Source organism: Phaethon aethereus (genome assembly GCF_964289735.1).
Source record: "Phaethon aethereus genome assembly, chromosome: 15".
NCBI lineage: Eukaryota > Metazoa > Chordata > Aves > Phaethontiformes > Phaethontidae > Phaethon > Phaethon aethereus.
The window spans coordinates 1,056,126-1,076,752 of NC_138591.1; the positions used below are offsets into that span (position 1 = coordinate 1,056,126).

At 38.4% G+C, this 20,627-nt stretch overlaps 1 protein-coding gene across 1 annotated transcript in view; it reads right to left on the reverse strand.

Annotated features, from left to right (window-relative positions):
* Nucleotides 1-1,413: 1,413 nt before the first annotated feature.
* RBBP6 (RB binding protein 6, ubiquitin ligase) overlaps nt 1,414-20,627 on the reverse strand; it is a gene marked incomplete at its 5' end in the record, with an annotated part of 30,797 nt that continues 11,583 nt past the window's right edge. Inside the window, 14 exons of the mRNA XM_082006732.1 lie at nt 1,414-3,335; nt 4,481-6,229; nt 7,681-7,782; nt 8,139-8,504; nt 9,660-9,717; nt 9,817-9,895; nt 9,976-10,072; nt 11,157-11,506; nt 11,939-12,042; nt 12,777-12,949; nt 13,748-13,887; nt 14,711-14,807; nt 14,925-15,013; nt 17,424-17,468. Of these exons, the coding sequence (XP_081862858.1) occupies nt 1,766-3,335; nt 4,481-6,229; nt 7,681-7,782; nt 8,139-8,504; nt 9,660-9,717; nt 9,817-9,895; nt 9,976-10,072; nt 11,157-11,506; nt 11,939-12,042; nt 12,777-12,949; nt 13,748-13,887; nt 14,711-14,807; nt 14,925-15,013; nt 17,424-17,468 (5,019 nt within the window). The 3' untranslated portion in view covers nt 1,414-1,765. The remainder of the gene's footprint in view (nt 3,336-4,480; nt 6,230-7,680; nt 7,783-8,138; nt 8,505-9,659; nt 9,718-9,816; nt 9,896-9,975; nt 10,073-11,156; nt 11,507-11,938; nt 12,043-12,776; nt 12,950-13,747; nt 13,888-14,710; nt 14,808-14,924; nt 15,014-17,423; nt 17,469-20,627) is intronic.

Here is a 20,627-nt window from a genome sequence, read left to right on the forward strand (position 1 = left end):
GCCCCACCAGCAGGAGCACAGGCTGTGCAGAGGGCGAGTCTGAGGCTGCCCTCAGCTCCCGTACATGCGGTGTTCGCTTCGGCGATACGAGCGCCCTGCACCACCACACACAGGAGATGCTGGCTGAGCACATTTAACAAGTGTTGCGGACCTGTTCTTTTTCATTTTGGGAAGTAGAAATTTGAGTGGCTTCATCAGAGGGCCTGCTTTACCATGTGCAGAAAACACCAGCAGTCCACCACGAATGGCTTGACATGAAAAGGCACAAACGACTGGAAGTGAAATCCAGCACTAACTCTGGTTTGTTCCTGTTTCAACCCTCAGAAGTACAGGATGCTCCATCTAAATGTGAGAGTCACTCCATTGAAAAGCAAGATTAATTATTTACTATTTCTGTACTGCTAAATACCCCCATAACAGTACCTATAAACAATGACACTTTTTGAACAAAACAGTCTGCGCAAGCAGGAAGCCCTGATATGCTGCTTTAATTTATAGTACTTTCAAACAGAACTCTGCCGGGGCAAATCCCATAGCCAAACCGTCGAGGGCTTTTGCTAATGAATTCAATCGTTACCGGGATGCTACGTCCTTAATACACAACACGAAGGATTTCTTACCATGCTGGCTTTCTGACAGTTGAGCAACACCCACCACTGCCATCTTTTTTTTTTTAAATTGCATCTGTCTTAAAATTATCAAGCTAATTAGATTCACATAGTCTAGATTTCCTGCCAGTCTTCCAAGCAGAGGGCTTCCTTTCTAGTGGGCTTTCTTCTTCTGCCAAACTCCTTTGCTGAACCTCACATTTCACGGAAGTGTTAGTTCTGTATCATGTGGCACCACCATATGAAAATACTAATAATAAAACTTCTATTTAAAAAAAAAAACCACAAACATCTTGGTGATCAGCATCGTTGAAAGAAAATAGAGATTTCAGGGCATCTTAAAATATGTGCAAATGTTTGCTGGCAAATGACAGCAGCTTTCTAAACAAACTGGAGCAATGTTGAAATGTGACAGCTTACTATCTAAGACTATTTTAAAATAGCCAGCACCAGCTGCTAATAGCAGCTATATTTTTGGGACCATATACTACCTTTTACAATACAAAACCAAGTCCACTTGTCACATGAAAAAAGTGGCACTCTTGGCAGTACCTCCCCACGCTGCATGAGTTAACAGATCTGAAGTCCTACCAGGCTTTTCAAAATTAAACCCACCGATATGTTATTTTTCATACCTGTTAGCTACCAGCAAGCTTTTACTGGTAGCTTTCTTTTGTCACTAGTCTTTTCTTCACTAATGTTCAGGCAGCACTAGAAGTCTCATCACATTGGATAGTTTACTGAAAACTTTTTATTGTAATCAAAAAGTGACATAACAGGGCTGTAATGTATTCTGCAAATCATTCTGCTGATATTTTATAACTGATACCAGCTTCTTCTGCCAGGCAATTAAAAAAAAATTCAAATGTGAAAATTTTCACAGTACAGTAAACTCCACCCAAACTAATTAACGGTGGTTAAAAAATAAGATGCCCCAGCAAAACCTTTCATGTTACATGGTCACAACTCACAATTCTGTACAAAATGTTCACTTTTATAAAGCTCTGATGTAAAAATCAAATAATCAAGCAGCAATATTTTAAGTGCAGCACAGGGTCTTTCATGTCATTATTTACAACGCTTGAATTCGTTTACATTTTAACAAAATTTAATACAGATGACTTAGGAATTAAGTCATTTTTTAATTATCTGTCATTCTATGTAGTGACAGATTTCACTTTTTGGTCATCTTTCTCTTTATCTTTGCTCTTCTTTGATTTTTTCTTCTTGTGTTTGTGTTTTTGGCTCTTTTCCAATTCCGTTTCATTTCCAACGTGTTTCTTATGCTTCTTGTGTTTCTTATGCTTCTTGTGCTTCTTCTTTTCTTTTTTCTTTTTCTTTTTCTTGCTGTCTTGACTCTCCCCTGAGCTGGCACTACTGCTGTGGCTTCGAGTCTGACTCTCGGAAGGGCTTTGACTGCGGCTGCGGCTAACACTGGGACTGCTCTGACTTTGACTTCGGCTTGCTTCAGGCTGGTCAACTGCAGCGGGTGCTGCTGTTTCCTCTTTCACCTTATCAACAGCCTTTTCTTTCGTTTCTTTAGGATTTTTTCCTGCAGCTTCCTCCTCTTTTGCAGATACATTACTCTCGCTGTCACTTTCATTGTAGTCTGGTACAAAGGCAGCCTCATCAGTCTCTCGAGTTAGATCAGAAGAGAGCCGTGAAGAGCTGCTTACCTGAGGCTTAGGCTTGACAACACTTTTATCGTTTTGTCCCGTCACCGTCTCTTTCTCATTTTTTACATCTGGTGATTCTTGTCTCAAAGGTGGTTTGTTACCACTTGGCTCTTTCTCTTTATTGCTCTTTACTTCTGGTACATGCTTCTCTTTCTCTTTTCCTGAATTTTTATCTGGAGGTTTGTGCTCCTCCAATGTACGCTTGGAATCGTGAGCAGCTTTGTGATCAGACTGCTTCCGCTCACGCGGAGGACTGTAGCTGCTCCTTTTGGCATCCACAGCGCCCTTTTTGGACGGTTCTGCTCGTTCGTCTCTCGGCTTACTTTTCTGTACTGATGCAGATTCTCTGTTTCGAGAAGGGGAGTCTTTTCTCCTTGCTAATTCACTCTTTTCATCCCTGCGCTTGGAACTAGAATGCTCTCTGTTGCCATCGTGGTCAGATTTTTTGTCTCTGTTAGGAGCTAAGTCTTTAGCAGTGGATCCACGGCCAGCATCATGTTTCTCTGAAGATCTGCTGTCTTTGGAAGATTGAGAAATATTTTTTCCATTTCCTTGCTCAGCTGCACGTTCTGAGTGGTCTTTTTCCGGCTGAACACTGCTCTTTCTCTTCTCAGAAGTGTCCTTATCTGACAAAGAATGATCCCGGTCTTTGGTTTTTCCTTTTTCATTCGATATTGAACTTTTTGAACTTTTTGCATCATGCTGGGAGCTTTCATAACTCGCCTCTTTTGTAGTTTTCTGTGTTTTCTCCAAAGGCTCCATCTCTTTTTCATTGTGTTTTATGGGGTTTGGTGGCTTAGCACTCACATTTTTTATAACACTAGCAGGTTTTCCTATGTTTGTGGGCACCTGGGTAGCTTTAATGTCTTCCTCTTCAGACTCAAAGTCATCTTTATCCCACTTTGACTGAGGGACCTGGATCATAATAATGACGTCTTCAGCAGGGGCTGTTATATCGTTATTATACTCCTCCATGGTCTTAATGACAGTTCGTTTTGTATCTGGCTTTTCTTCAGTCTTTCTAATGGGGCTTCCTCCAGTAGAACTAGTGCTAAGGGGAAAAAAGTGTATGTTAGTAACAGGCGAGGTACACACACCGCCATCTTTGGTAACATTTTATAAAACAGCTTTTGTTTCAATTCTAAATCTGCATCACTTTTTTTCAAAAGATCTTCAATTAAGGGAACAGACAAGAAAAAGGATGAGTCTACTAGCTAAGATTATGAGCAATCAATTAGTTTAGTATCTTGCTACTATACATTTAATTAACAAAGGCACAAGATTATCAGATTGGGGACTGTCTGATCTGGTAATTCCTTCATGTCCTATTTCTACTACCAACGGCAAATAAATTAGATATACATTCTTGTTTCAACATGTAAGCAAGCAATTATGGAGAGGTATATACAACCAATGCTTTATTCTCATTTTCCAGTGTTCTCCTTTACAAAAATGTCTGTTTTAAAAACTTTTTAGAATATCAAGACACTACCTGAAGTATCCAGCAACGTCTTAGATGTTTTGAGTTTGCTTTGTCCTGCTTGTTTAGATGCTGAAGTAATAACAGCTCCACACTAGAGTGGGTTTTTTTCCCCCACGTCACACAATGGAATACAGACGAGAGATCTCCAAGGTAAGTGCCATAAAAGTTGGCACTGAGCTGGGAGCAGTGTAGCTGTGTCAAGATGGCACGGTGCTCCAAGCTAAAATTGCTACAATATATTGGCAGCCAAGCTGCTATTTCTGCAAGGTATAATTTCATGTCATACTGACAAAAGTAGATCATTACAGTACCTTGCAATTTTTAAAATGCAAAACGTTGCACAGGATAGACATGTCTGTTGTCCTTGCCTTTAGCAGTAGGCTGGATTTGAAGGAAGACAGAGAGGGCACTCCTCAAAGAGTCAACACGTAACGAATAAGAAGAGGGGGAGAAAAGTCCCAGAAGGGTCTTTTTTCAAAGAGGTCGAATACATCCACAATGAATTAACCTTATTAGCTTTCTGTGCAGTACAGACTGCTTGTCTTCTTTAACAAAATTTGATTTTGACCCAATACCGTTTAACAGGAAAGATCACAGATTATTCATTCATTTAGCATGGATTTAGCTGCTCCTTTCATTAGTCACCATAAATAATTTTACTTTTTTGGGGGGGTTGGGGAGGGTTAAGAATGGGAAAAGAAATGATGAGGTACCTGGTGTAATCTACAAGAGTTGAACTAGATCCATCAGCTGCTGTTACTTTTCTTCTCACTTTTCCCTTTGCTTTTTCTTGTTTAACTTTGCTGCTGCTCGGCTCAGGTTTCTCAACAGGTTCTTTTGCAGGTGGCACATTTTCTCCACTTACAATCTTTTTGCCAGTTTCTCGGTTAAGTTTAATCTTTTTTGCGGGGTTGTTAAGAAAAGCAGATTTATCCTTCTCTGGAGTTCGCTCTCCTTTTTCACCATCAGGCTCAGTCTTCCCCTTCGGTGATGTTTTCGATTCAGCAGCTTCTGGTTTAGAGACCTTTATGGAAGTGGCTTCATGTTCCTTATCAACCTTTTCATCCGCTTTTCTTTTTCTTTTTTCGGGTTTTGCATCAGAAGGTTTGCTTTTTTCAGAAGGTTTTTTTGACTTGTCCTCTTTGTTGGAAGGCTTCTCCAATTTAGTTTCTTTTGGATGGTCTTTCTTTGCTTTTTCCTCCTTGGCTGGCCTGGTTTCTGGGTGATCTTTTGTCACTTTTGGGTGAACTTTTCGTGGGGTACCAAGAGCCTTCTCATCCTTTTGAGAGGATGATGTTTTAACACTGTCTGTCTTTGGCAACTCCTCCTTCACTTTTTTCACAGGAGGTTCTGTTCGAGGAGATTTTTCACGATCAGCATCCACCTTCTCTTGGGAAGCTTTAGCTGGTTTTATTATATTGTCTTTCTTAGGAGGAATGGCCACTTCTACTTTCCGCTTTGTCTTGTCAATTTTTGCTTTTGGCTTATCCTTCTCTTTTTTCTCCTTTTCAGACACCGGTTTGAAAGCAATAGAATCTGCTTCCATAGGCTCATCTCTCACAGGGGTGGCATCATCTCTGCTTGGGAGTATGAACAATGTGTCCGTTTTAACGTCTTCTCCTGTAACTGGCTCCCTTTGTTTTCTCGCACCTTCTAACAACTCAGCATTGGGAAATCCTTCATTCTCATCCCCTTTTCTTCTCTTCCGGTGTTTTTTATGTTTATTTCCTTTGCCATCTCCCAGCGGATTTTCCACCTCCTTCTCTTTTGATTTTGTAGGATCTTTGACACCATGACTCTCTCTTCCAGAAGGTTTTTCAGGGTAATTTCCAGCTATATTACGATTTCTGTGGCTCTGCCCACCAGGATAATCCTCCCTACGTCCCCGAGCATATGGCGAGTTCTCTCGTCTGGTCCCAGGTGGACCAAACCTATCTGGAGAAAAGTTCTCTCTATTTACTGGAGGACGAGGTTGAGTGCCAACGGCATAGCCCTTGTAAAACTTTTCATACCATTCTCTATAGTTCCTTTCCCATTCTCTGTATCGTTCCTTTTCAAACGGATCTCTAAAGTCAACAGATCTGCCATAGTAAGCTTTGATATCATACGGTGGAACTTCTCTGTATCTATTAAAATACTCCCTTTCTCCTTCCCCTTGAGGTATAGTCCGTTTAGTGGGAGACTGGCCTCTAAATACTGGAGACCTTGACCGTGAATGGTATCTTCTGTATGGGGGTGACCTTGACCTTGACCGGTGATAACCATGTGACCTTGACCTAGAACGATAGTTACGGCTCTTCCCTTTCCCTCTTCTTGGATACGGTGGTGATCGCGAGTAGGAACGAGAATGGGAACGACTAAATGATCGAGAGTAGGATCGAGAGCGGGAAGAACCTGATCTTGACTTGGAGTAGGTATACGAACTTCTAGAGTAAGATGATGCACTATAGGGAGACTTGGACCTTAAAAAAAACACAACACAAAAAACATAAATGAAGTTAATTCAAAACAGTCACTCTCCCCTGTTTTTTTCCTCCCAAATTTGGTTTGTTTGTTTGGTTTTTTTTCCTCTCCATATGCTTATGTCAAAGCTTCGTTCAGCTGCTGACATAATGCTACTGTAAATTGAAGAACTTGATAACATGTAAAAGTTTCTGCTTACAAGACAGAACAGCTGCTGCTTTGTTAGTGTAAAAACATACAGGAAGGGTAAGTCTACTTCCACTCACTTCTACCACATGAACTACCATAGCTATTGATTGATTTAAGGTGGTGTATACTGGCCTCTACTGGTACATGAACACGCACATTTTTCACTACTAGGCAACTACATGCAGTGCAAATCATTTTTGTTGCAGTAAGATGCAAAAAGAGCAACTCTTAATGGCTACAGTACAGTATCAAACATCAAGAAAACACAATTTAGCCTGAAGATAAGAAAGCTGAATTTTTCAATGCCATCTTAGTCTATTTAACTTCACTACTTATTTGGCAATTTGTACAGGATACAAAATACTTGTGCCGCAATTCTACATGCAGGACTATTTAATCAACATTTCTAGCCAAATGTCCTAGCAAAATTTTGCACACACCGCTAGCTCTAACCTCTCAAGGCTAGTGACTGCATTTCAAGAAAAAATCATATCTAAAAGCTTCTAAACTCAGCCTCTAGTAATATGCCTCAATGCCATTACTCTAGGAAAGATACTGACAGCATTACTAATAGAGAGCTACTCAGACTCCTGCCCAAGTTATTTTTTGGGATAGAAAACATCAGCTACCCCAAGTTTTTTCTTCAGAAGTTTTTCTTTTATTATTTTTTAAAGAACCATTTCACATTATTCTGTGTATGTTCATTAGCATCATTCCTCCTCTCAAAGTCCTTCACCAATTTAAGATTTCCTTAAAAACAAGTCTGATCTTTTAATTCCTAAGAAAAATTTAACAATGCCAACAAAATACTAGCAAAAGCCACCAGTGTGCAGTCCAGGTTAATATCTCTCCATGTAGCCATATGAGATAAAAAAAAGAGGAAATGAAGACAACTTCTCTCACATATCTCCTCCGAAGTGCTTTGAGGTAATGGTTACAATCAGAATAGGGAGACGCAGAAAATCCAGCAACTACATCTATACAGTTTCTGGCTTCCTCACGGCTGTCAGGAGGTGAAGGATGCCGTTACAGAGAAGCTTTAGTAAAAGAGACTCCAGTTCCTTAACAACTGCTGCCAAATTATAACTATGAGTCAACTGTAATCTCTGCCGTATTTGAGCTAGTAACCTACATATGAAACTCCTATCACTGCTAATCCCTTGAATCATCCAATCCATCTAACGATAAAGAGGTGGAGTGGAACTCCTCCTGATTCTTCTAGACAATCTGCTTCTCCATTACGGACATGTAAAGCAGTTACCTGGAAAACGAACGCCTACGCTCCTTTTGAATCTTTTTATATTCCATCAATTCCTTAGCAAAATCATTTGTAAACTCATCAAGTTTGGACTTTTTCTTTTCCCTGTTAAAATAAGTTTGACCTTTATTACAATTATAGTTTGACCTTTATTACAAAAAGACATCAAGAAACAAAACACGGCCAATATGAGAAAATGTATACTGCATGCAAATGCAAAAGGTGAACATCCTATTTAAGCAAAAAACAGTTTAGAATTCCTACATGTTTTAGGGAAAGTTTTAGAATTACATTTGTGTTGTTTTAGTTTTGCATGTTTACCATCTGCAACGAAAAAGTATATTGGAAGAGACACTATGTAATTTTTGCTTATGTCAGACGTACTTTAGTGTAACTGCAGTCCAATATGCTATTGAAATACAAAAATAAAAAAACGCAACTTCATTGAGCCAAATACTTACTCCTCTTTAAGTCTCCGTTGTTCTCGGTAAAACTCCTCCCTAGATAAAGGAGGTGCTTGTGTCGTGGGGATGGTATTTGAATGAGCCGTTGGTACTGCTGTTGGTACCCAAGCTGATGACATGTTTGCAGGAGCTGGGGGATATCCTGGAGGGGGGACAGTGTACCCAGCAGACGGAGGCTGACCAGGTGGAAACTGAGGAGGAAACTGTGGTGGTGGTACCCCCGGAGGAAGAGGAAGTGCGTGGGGTGGTGGAGGGTACAAGGGAGGTGGAGGCACAGGCACAAAGACTGGTGCGGATGCTGGTAGTGTTGGGGCCTGAGTCCTTTGGGTACGTTCACTGTGCAGGCGTCCTCGATTTGAACTTCTAAAGAAACCCAAAAACATGTGTCACACTTTGTCACACTCTGCCCTGATTTTAAAGAGGAAAGAGAATGAAGTGGAGGTACAGTGGCGAGCACTTCTTGTTCTCAATTTAAAAATTTTTCTCCCTGTTTTCTACTCATTTGAGACTACGCTCCTTTCTTGATCCTCATATTTGCCTTCCACACCCTCACCCCGAACAGTTCCCGCAGTCTTCTCTCCTTATGCTCAGCTTTGTGACTGGGGGTGGAGGCTGCCCATACTTAAAAGAGACTCCCATCTCTCCAAGTGCCCACCGCTCCTCTGCCACTCCTTCATACACTTAATACTTCACACTTCTTATCTTCAAAGTACTGTACAGATGTCAACTAATCTCTCAAACTTCTTCTAACTTCTTCCACATACGCTTCCTATGTTGTTGCCTCACTATGATGTATTTGGTCTGTCCTTGCCCCTGAATTGTTATTTTCTTGCTTGCCGAATCTGAGATTTTAGATAATCTGTGGGATGGACCCAGGTTTTTGTTTTGATTTATCTTTAAGATTTTATAAACACAATGCACCCTTACAATCTATCTATAACAAATATATACCAAAATGAAGGACTAACTTCAGCAGCTTATAGACAAAATGGACGACTCTCTCTCCAATTGAGAGAAAGCAGCTTGGTTATTTGAGATGACTAAACTGAAGAAATGCAACATTGTCATAAAGTAACAGTGCTGATTTTTCCAATAATTTGCTCAATCGGTATCAACTAAGTTGTTTAAAGAAGAATGTTGGAGGCTGATTTCTATTGGGAAATCAATTCTTCAGCCCTATTCAGCGAGTAATCAAAAGGGTGGATTTCCGTCTGACCTTTTAATTATATTTAATTTTTATGTGTAATTATGGTTTCCTCAAAAAATGTTCATTTTTCAGAGCCCTCCTTCCAATTATGTACTGGAGTTCTATTTTAAATAATCTTACTGAAAGCACAGATCCCCTTTGTTAAAGCTAATTCAAATTAAGCCGTTTAAAAATTAATTACCCCTTGTATTTTCCACAAATACTTATGTATACTTATTTCATTATAAATCAGCTGTTGTATAAGTTATGTGTTACAGCCTCATTTAACAGGTTACAAATAGCAGTATAATGAATTTCTGTAGAATACTTACAGTTCCCAACCCGGTCTGCCACCTGCTGAGCGAATTGTACTGGCTCTCATTGGATGACCTTTTGGAGTGGGGAGAGGAAAAAGAAAAAAACCCAAAACCCATTGAGTTTATCTGAAGAAAATGTTTTAGAAGAAATTCTAAAGTTATAGTTGCTTACCAGTTGTGGGTATCGATTGTCCTTGGGGGCCCAGAAGACTTGGTATTGCTGGTTGTCTTAGTACAGGAACCTGATAGCCCTTGTGAATAAATGCAAACAGTCAGAAAATAAGCTCTACTAAAATATAAGAATCACTGCATATGTTGAAATAAAATTTACCTTTTCTTCCAACAAACTGCTGATTGACAGAGGGGAAGATTTTGAAAGTTCAGCGGCAGTCACCAGAGCAGCAGGAGGTAACACAGTATCAGCATCACTAAAAAAAAAAAATTAAAAATGTATTATTCAAGCATTGTTTGAAGTACTACTTGAAATATAAAGTCCAAGGTGAGAAAAGGCTGACTACTGTAAATGGTAGAAAAATCTTCACCAGGTTTACAGATGTGAAGTTGGCTGACTCCAAATGAAGCCCTGACAAGACATCAATTTGGACTGCTGGTATTTAAAGAGGAAGCTCACTGGAAAAATATTTTATTAAGCTAGCTGCACATGAAAGGATTAGAACACATATAAGCCACACTCTGAATCTGTTTTGGAAGAGGAAAGAAGTGGAATTCTATTAGGAAATGTTTATGTGCTAGTTCAGAGGCTGCCTTAGAGGTTCTTTTGAATTGTGGACCTTTGTATTCAACGGTACAGCTGAGCCCGACAGTCTTCTGAACAGAGTGGCTATTTGCATCCAAGGCATAAAGTTGAAAGGCTATAAACCCTAAACAGCAGCACAGATTTTTAATGCGTTTTCTATGACTTCACTGGGTTGTAAACTTAGGACTGTCATGTTTGTAAATCTTCCAAATTTACAGTGTTTCACCAAATCTGTATGCATCACTGACTAGCCTGTGTATTACTGAAGATGACTCTGACTTATCATAATACTGATGATAGAAATACTGTAGAAAAAAGTAACGTGAAAATACCTGCTCAATTCTACCTATAATTGTGCTTTTACACTTTTCATGAAAATATTATTTCCTCAGTACTAAAGAGAAATTAATGCACTCAGGAAGGTTTGGCATAACTAAGTGGCTACTTTAGGAATCGCTAGCCACATAAAATCAAAGGGCTCCTGAGGAAAAAAGTTCCTCTTTCAGGGTAAACCTGTACTGAATGACTGCCAAGCGAACCAACCAAGAAATACTTCTGAGAAAAATTCTTGCATGAGGCACACTTCCAACTTATCAAAGTGTCCTCGTTCAAAGTAAAAACAACAGAACTTCCAGAGTTATCTGGAACTGTCAGTAACAATATATAAACTGCTAGCAGAGAAGCTCAAGGTGAAGAAACTAACTTAAACATTCCGGTGTCTTTTTATTTTCATGTTGATCTACAGATTTACTTACCGAAAAGGTCCATCTGGCTTTTCACCACGGAGAGACAGGGACACTGCTGGAGGGAGATCGGAGACAACAACAGAAGACGGATTTACTGGCAGCCCAGCTGCCTGACCAGGGGCCAGCGATGACAAAGCAGCAGCAGAACGAGAAGCCAGGGAAGCTAACGGTATCATTAGTGGATCCTGCTGCCTGGAAATTGCTGGCCGGAGCAGAGGCTGCAGGTTGCGTGTTATTGTTTGTCTCATTAGGGGTGGTGGAGGTGGTGGCGGTGGTGGTGGCTGCTGCTGGTGTTGCTGCTGAATCTGCTTACGAAGCCTTTTTGTGTAGCCAGTTTCATTTTTGAAGTTGTTCACAGCCTAGCGACAGAAAAACATTCACAAAAGGGCACTATAAAACTTCAGTACGTATATGAAGAAAAGCCTCCACAAAGTAAAATTACTTGTGTACTCCTGTAAATGCTATTAATCCTAAAATAAATCAACATACAGATACGTGAACACATCACACTAAACACTGGCATTAACGATTGGTAACTCAGAGTATCTGTGTTTAAAGTACTTTGGTGTTAACACCGAATTTGAAAGCGAGGCAATCATGACGTGAATTTGCCAGGTTGTCTCTAAACAGCTGTAAGCTTCTGTAACAATAGATAATGTATTTGAAAAGTCAATTTAGCCTTATTCAATTTATCCTTGCTTCAGGAGATGTAGATTAGTATTTTCTTCCCTTTCAGCTTTTTACAAATAGACTTTTCTCACAAACAGTTTACGTAAAAGTCATCATGTTACCTGGCGTAGGAACTTGTTGGCAATTAAAGCATCAGGAGAAACATCTGTTTGATGACACGTTGGACATGTATGTTCCTCAGATTCCAGTAATGCTGTTCTAATACCTGTGAATAATTTGAATAATCAAAATAGTTTTTAGCCAAACGAAGGAATTCTTTGGGGTTCAAATCAATTATAAAAATATGTATATGATTAATGGGTGAATATGGTCTTGAATTGAGAGCATGAAGCTATGAATGTTCAATAGTGTAAAAAATTTCTAGCATGCAGCAAATAACTATACATTTTTGATATTTTACTATTGTAACATTGGAAGATGTAGAGTAGGCTGTATCTTTCACTACCTAGTACAGTGAGAAGTCAACAACCTCAGAGTTAATGAATAAAACACATTTCAAAAAAACAGTAGCAGGTTTGAGTTCTGAAGGCTATAACCAACTCTCCCATGGAGAAGAACGTGGATTAAATGCCGAACTATCTGTTTCTGGCAGACCACAGCAAGTCACCAGGGCTCGATATGTAATTTTGTACGAGAGAAAGGGCTGTGGACAAACTAAATGCATTCGATATCTAATACTGTAATCACCTGCACAATTATGCACTTTTCTCATACTGGTCCCTCCACATGTGCAGAGGATTTAACTAGATACATAACGGAAAAAAGCTTTCTGCCCCTCCACCCCCCACCCCAGCGCCCCCCTTATACCAGAGTCCCTTCTTGTTCAGGGTATACTTAAGTATTAAATAGAACTGGTAACAAAGTGATTTCGTTATATCCTATTTTGGCTTTCAGAAGATCAGATTTGCCATTTTGAATTAGTATAGGACTAACACTTACATTCATCACAATAGCTGTTTCCACAGCAGGGAATAACAACTGCATCAGTCATTATATCTTTACAAATGAGACATAACAACTCATCTGGAATAGGATCGTCTTCTTCTGAGGAGGAGGATGGCTCCTCTGGTAAAAAGGGAGGCTTCTCCTTTTTTCCTATAGCATAAGCTTCCCTGGAGGGGGATGGGAAAGGAAAAAGCAGAAAGTTAAAGATGGGTAAAGGAAAACTTTCCCAAGCTTTGGATTTTATCGAAGGAAGATAATAGATGGAATTCGTCTCACTCCACATTAGCCTTCTAAAACACAGACATTTAGTTTAAACTACTTTTCTATAGCCACAACACCAGAAGAGGGAGGGAGGAACAATTTTCCCTCTGCAGAACTCTCCCATTCATTGGATCAACTAAGAAAGGGAAAGTTCAGACTAGAAAAATATTTTTTTGACAGCCAGAAATCAGGGGAAATGAATCCCATTTCTCCTTTGTCAGAAGGTAAATGCAAATTTCAGGATAAAGCTAGTCTCCAAGTAATTACATTTTATAAATGAAAGAAGTCTATGTTACAGCTTCTACAAAAGGAGATCCATGACAGAAAAACAGAAGTGCTACCAAGTGTATTTTAAAACAGCCACTGTTCTCAGCATACAGTAGTATTTTCTTAGTTTGCAGCAACAGGAAAAATTAAGTGTGTCACACATGAGATTCGATAAAAGTTGGAGGAGGAGATCTAAGTCACACAGCTATTTGTTACATTTTGCAAGAAGCCTTTGAAACATAAAACAGAAGCAAAAGGACCACCCTATTTTAATATTAGAAAGCATCACAGACTTTAAGGCTGAGATGCAATGACAATGCTTCTGCTCCTCTCCTCTAATTACAGAAGCTGGCCAACTTGGTTGCATTGCCACTCAGGCCTTTACGCAGGTTCTCTCTCATCTACTTTTTGGACAGTCCAATTAATTCCATACTTACGCATCAATAGTTGGTATTGCATATTTTCCAGTGTTTGTCAGCATAGCACCCTTTGTATTGGGATCCTTCACCTCCATCATGAAACTCCTTGGAATTCCTGTGCTCTTTTTAATTCTGGGAACAGACTCAAAATTTTTGTCCTGTTAAGAAAAAAAATGCAGACATCTCTCATCTTAAGACCCACATTTAAAATGAGATTTCAATTATTATTTTGAGCAGCAAAAGCCTCTAACCCTGTCCTTTTACCTAGCATAAGGGTTGTTTGACTGAAATACTTATTTCCCTAAATGAATACAGCCAGAATGTTCCAAAGGCTTGAGCAGTGTTTTGAACTCTGGCTTAACTTCAGGTTCCTTAAGGGTGAAATATCCCTTGGCTCAACCTCCACTCAGAGAAGAGACACAAACCCATTCCTCTGCCAAAGCGCAATTCAGAGCAAGAGCTTAATTCGGTGCTCTGAATCTGTCACTGGGGAAACTTAAGATTCACCACCTATATATGAAGCCTGAATTCATACCTCATGCATAGACATTCAGTGACTAATGTTAAATAACATTAATACTCAACCAGAGACTTGTGCAATTTAAACATGCAAATATTCAATAGATGGGGTAAATCAAAACATTTTTTCTATGAAATACTAAAAATTGTGAACTTTTTAATGAAAGTTAAAAACAGAGGAAAATTTCCAGTAATATTGAAATGTATCAAAATATACATTAAAAGTTCACACAGAAAGACCTATAGACATATTTAATGCCTATGACCTAGAAAAAAAGATTTTACATTTATGATTCCAGGTTTCCCTTCAATTTGAAGGGCTTTGCAACACTGCCATATAACCTCTGTATTTCACCCCAAGAGCAACAATTCTTAATATGAATATTCCTGTGTTTGTTAAGTAACTCATAAGGTAAAAAAAATTAAAAACTAAGTAACATCAGAAGTCCTCCTCAATCTTACCCCATTTGTTGGACAGTTCTTTATATAGTGGCCAGGTTTTCCACAACGGAAGCAAGTGTATGATGGTGGAGGTGGACCCAAGGGTTTCTTCATGTAACTAAGTTTTTGGGGAAAAAAAAGGAAGAGGTATGCATGTGTCTCTCTTGTTCAAACAAACATATCTACAATTTTTCCATAATCTTCAAAGAACAGATTTGATATTATCAACACTTACTTGACTGGATCATATTCATGGCCAGACTGCGTCATCATAGCTTTTATTTTATCTTCTTCGGAAGCATTGGCTTCAGCCAGATTGGCAGTCTGTTTAACAGGTAATTATTTGACACACACATTAGAAACACATTTAAGCCCACACAGCCAAAGACAACACCACTCATCCAATCCTGTAAAGAGCAGCACAACCCTAGCTGAGGTTGCATGAAAACAGCTGCTAATATAAAATACATTTGTCCTGAAGATGTTCTGGGGAGTCCTTACGCCATGACATGATGTTTATGTGCCTGTTCAGCTACTTGAAAAGAGCATTCTTGGGCACTCAAAACCTTAGGCTCTGTTTGTACCTTACATAAAGACTTGTGTAACCAATCCAATTTTCTTCAAAGTGGACTGAAGCTATGTGTAGAAAAAAAAAAAAAACCAAACAACACACTATGCAGTATTTTTAAATGGATTTTTAAGCTCCAGACTATTTGAAGGAGAAGATATCCACTACACATTTGAGAAATATGGATGCAAGTACCATTATTTACATTTTGCAGCATTAAAAGGACACACAACTTAAGAATTGGGCCAGTTGTTTTTGCTTGCTGAAATTCAGCTTCTGACACAGAAGCATTAAAAGGAGCCAAGCTTTTTATAATCCCTCAGCAAGACAAAAGATTCTTTTCAGCAGAAATTTGACCATCGTGTGCTGTAGGCAGTCCAAGCTGCATGTTCCCCCCCTACTAACTTCTTCATATTAAGTGATTTAACTACAGTAAGCAAAACCTGCAGGTTTTTTTTCCAGTTGACTGTGTCCTTTTAACATACAAATTGTAACATAAACTAAAGCTCCAAATCACTGAAGCCAGCTGATTTTTTAAAAGTAGTATTTGTTCAAATGTTTTTATTACACACTAGTCCAGATACAAGCAGGGTCTAAGGGAGTGACTGTAAATTATTTGGACCTTCAAGCACCTATCATTCAGATCAACCACTCATGGTTTTGTTTTTATATGCATTCATTCACAAAAGCAACCAACTAGTTTCAACATTTTATTAAATGGTCGTTTCATATACACAGTTTTTTCTCAACAGTAACATAATCCAGATCGACAGCTATGAAATCATTTCCATTAACATTTACAGAAAACTTTACAGATACTCGACTAATTTGTTTGAACCCAAACGGTTTACAAAACACATCCAAAAACCACAAAACATTAGTAGGAATAGACCAAAATTCAAATATGGCATTTAATACATAATAAGAATAAAACAGAAAACTGTTAATACATTGCCTCCATGCTAAGCCAGTCTGCACTAGAGAGGTTAGAGTAAGTAACAGTTTTGAGCTGCTTTATGTTATGTTCCTGTATTTTTACGAAATACTTAAATTTTCTCGAAAGCTTAAATGTGTACACCACTTGGACAGTCTTTCACATTTTAGAGTCAAACTTCACATGAGTTTACAGAACCGAGGACATGTTTAGGGACAGCACTAATGGAAACCAATTTCTTTTGGTGGCTACCTTCCAAACGATTTTTTTTTTTTTTTTTTTTTTTGGCCAAATGTACACAATTTAATTTCTGCAGTGAGAGAGGGAAGAAGTTACCAGTGGGAAGAGATTTCTCCTTCCTGGAAATGAACTCCAGCCTTTATTTGCAGAAGAAAGAACTAGCTACTCTGCATTAGTACAGGTCCTGCCTTCTCTAATCTTGGTAACTTTAAAGACTAGAAATTTAATTGACTAGCACTGTGCCTTTTCATAGAGTGCAATCACTAGTGCTTTCCCAGACAAAGTTACACATTATTGAGCAAAAAATGCAAGCAGTTCCATAGCAAAACATGGCATTACAACAGTTTCAGAAGGTCACATCTGCTAATATGCCACACATACACATTGGTATATTCCTATAAACAATTAGGTACATTTACACAATTTACAGTCTGCGTTCAAACAAATTAGATTGTGTTGTCCACTGTATATATAACACAATTTACGAAATTGTGCAGCATTCAAAGAATGGATCTGTAACTATTATGACTAGAAATTCAAAAATAGACATGCAATTGTCCATGTTACAGAAACGCTTCTATTTTGGCTGTTGCAAACCCCCTGAAATGTCCATAACTTACAGCCAATTAAATTCTTCTGTAAAAATTGTGTTAGTTTCCAACGCAAAATTAACGAAACGTATGAAAAACGGTAAACAGCTTCTGAAGTGCTTCTTCTTTGTGTCTTGAAGATGAGTAATACTGCAACATTATGTTGAGGCTGATAAGGTACTCCCCTTCTATCTTCCCAAACTGGGAACTACTCTTTACAGGATAGTATCATAATATACACACATTTTAAAGTTAAAATAAATACTTTAAATTATTAAATATTAAATTAAAGTTTTGTTCAAATTACAACAGTTATCCAGCTATAGATGACAGTATAAGATTTAAAAATACGAAGCAAACACTTTTATTTTTAAAGTATTTGACAAGAATATATATATATACCTTAGTAAGCTGGGCCAGAGAAATAGATGCAGAAGAGTCATCAATCTGTTCACAAAAAATTAAACACATATTCAAGTTCTACAATCAAAACATAGCAATAGTTAACCTCTACTGTAGTCTGGAAGTTTGCACTATTATCCTCTGAGTGTCACAGAAAGGCATTTCCAACCTAGTACCATTTTTATTTGTGCAAAACAAAGTCCAAACCTGTGACAGCTTAAGAGAGTGGCTATGTGGTTAATAAGAAGAAACCAAAATAACCAAACCCACTTGAGATCAACTTACTGCTCCAGAATATCTCAGAGGGACCCTTGTCAAATGCTCACAACTGCTTAAAAGTCAAAGGGGTAAGGAAGCCATCAATTTTCAGCTAAAAAAAATTTTTTTTTTTTTTTAAATTAAGTTTATTTGAGAAGGACACATCACTACAGGAAACTAACTTTCAATGTAGTTTGTAAATTAATCAGTTAATGTCTCATCAATTATAAATGCACATGGTTATGCTTTTATGAACACAGTAGCTGTCTCAAAATAAAGCACAGGCACATCAGCCCTGAAACATGAACTCTGCCCCTCCTATCAGTAAGTTCAAAAATGCCAAACTCTCCATACCCCACAAAACCCAAATAAAAACACCAATCCAAAACATCAGCCATAAAAGTAACCCACCACTTTGTCTAGAAAAAAAATAAACTGCTTAAATTATTGAAATAAAGGTGTTTACCATGGCACAGCAGCCTGTAAAAATTGAGAAATCTCAAGGAATTGATCACTTGTATTTTATTAGGTCACAGGTCATACTATCCTAATTAGTTCAGGAAATGTACGAATTTAATATACCCCTTGCTATCAGACCAAACCCAATTTTTAATGATGATGAAAACATGGATTCAGAGCACAATCCTGTAATCTTTTTCTCCATTGGAACCACACTCCTCCCTCTAGCTACCTACTGCAACAAGCTCACAGGAATGAAGCCCTCAGGCCACCAGTCAGTAATGGACTGCAGTGTTTACTGAGAACTAATACTGAAGTGCAGTTTTTCCACAAGCAAAATGGTAATTTTTATCTTGTTCCTTTTCAAGTATATTGAATTATATTATGCCACAAGCAGCAGTTAAGTTTACGCTAGCAAAACATTATCAGAAAGACATTCTAATCGGTGCTTATTATGTCTTAAGTTGTTCAAAAACATAGAATAAAATTTCACAACGTAAACTGAACAGCTCTCCTCAAGAGGTCACTAAATTGATCAGAAGACCGAACAAGCTCTTGGCCTTTACTACCTAATGTAGTGGAAGAATTCAAGGGAGCAGTTTTAGCACTCTGGGGAAAAAAATACCTACATGCATAAGAGGATTCCTCACTCCAGTTAATCATTCCGCCTCTGTATGTTCAGGAAAGTACATACAACATGACTGTATGACTAACTAAAAAGTTCTTGAAAATGTGCCTTTGGAGAGGAACACCCAGATCTGGAAAAAGAGCCCTTCTTTCCATCGTAAGGCTTACGAGAAGATTCAACTTTCCTGCTTCCCAGAACATTTTGTACCTAGTTATGTTAAAAAGGAAGCCTGATCAGGTATTTTGAAGCTTCTTGCTCCATATGCCACTCTTTTTTACATGTGGAAAAACCAGCCTATGTTCTCTCATGAAAGGCACAACCACTATCATTTTGTGGTTTTTCAGAAGCAAACAAGAAATAAGAGAATCTCTCTATTGGAGCCTAGCATTAAACAGTCTAGTATTAACCAGTAACTGAAACACAACAGTTAATGAACTATTAATTAGTTTTTGTATTTTTTTAGGAAGCCTAAAATATTATTTTATGCCTGCAGGCATAATTATATGGCCTGCAGGCAACAGTCCAATTCCTTAAAGGAGGTGATAGCACTCCTTTCCACTGAACAGTTATCAAAAGCAGCAAGTAGATAATTAATGTGCTATTTAGTATGTTTGCCCAACAGCCATCTTCCAATGATCCTACATTCTTGTTTTCTTTTCCTTTAGATTTCTACTGAAATATTTCTTGACAGTCCCTCATATCACTCAAGTAGAAACAACATCTCCATGAAACTTGTATATAACCCTAAGATAATACTGCAGAAGAATTGAAAAAAAAAAAACCACACCCAAAAAACCCAGAAGCAACAGTCCATGTATAACTCCCATTTCATACAGAAGACTAAGCAGAAACTAACATAAAGCAAGTGGGAAAGGGGACAGAAAGTAGGAGGAAAAGGCTAATCTCACTGCTGGAGTGCTACATTTAAATTATAGTGGTTTCCTAACACCCAATAGCTTGGCTAAACTAAAAATTCAGCCAGGAAGGATCACAGTTGTGTTTGACAGAGCTAAGACAATGGGCATGACTCTCTGCACTTCTGCAGCCTCTAAGGGAAAAGGCCAGTTAGAGATCCTTGTGGTTACTGAAATAGTAATATCAAACAAAAAAGGATCCACCTTCTTGATTTGGCTGTAGTAACAGTAGGACAGCAGCATAAATTTGGAAGTGTAGAATGACAGCTAACATATGAGCAAAACAATGAAGAAATATTCAAAGTATAAGCTTTTGTGCATCCTTTCAAAAAAATCTTAACCGATTTTAGTTTTGCTGCCTTACTGTTTAAAAATAATTGTCAAGCTTTCCAGTGATTTATTCCTACCCCACTAAGATACAGGTTCTGCTTTGAAATACATACAGAAATACATGTATTTCAAAAAAACCAAACAAGTAACACCCCCACCCCCATTTTAGACCAAGACCTGAGTTAGCTTTATTCTTAAAGCTAATTGTATCTCCAACACTAGAAGGGCCTGAGGCTGCAGCGCTTTTACAGTGAGAGAGAGAACTTGTAAAGAGAGATGCAAAGCTTTCACCCTCCCTATGGCTACCCACAACCCACATCAGGTACAGTCAGAGCAAACAAGAGCCGAATGTTTTCACTTTGTCTTTCATTTACTTTGATCCGTTCTAACTAACACTAAGCCTTCCCCCCCACTCCAGGGTTTTTCTTTTTTGAGACATCTCTGTTAGCTCATGGGAAGATTCTACTTAGAAATGTAATACAGACATGCCAGGGAACACACGAGGCTAAAAGAATGTTAACTTTATTTATGAACATGTGATTTGTGTTTATACACATGCTAGTAAACAAAAATTAAAATAACTGTTTTCAAGAAATAAAAACCCATCTGAATTAG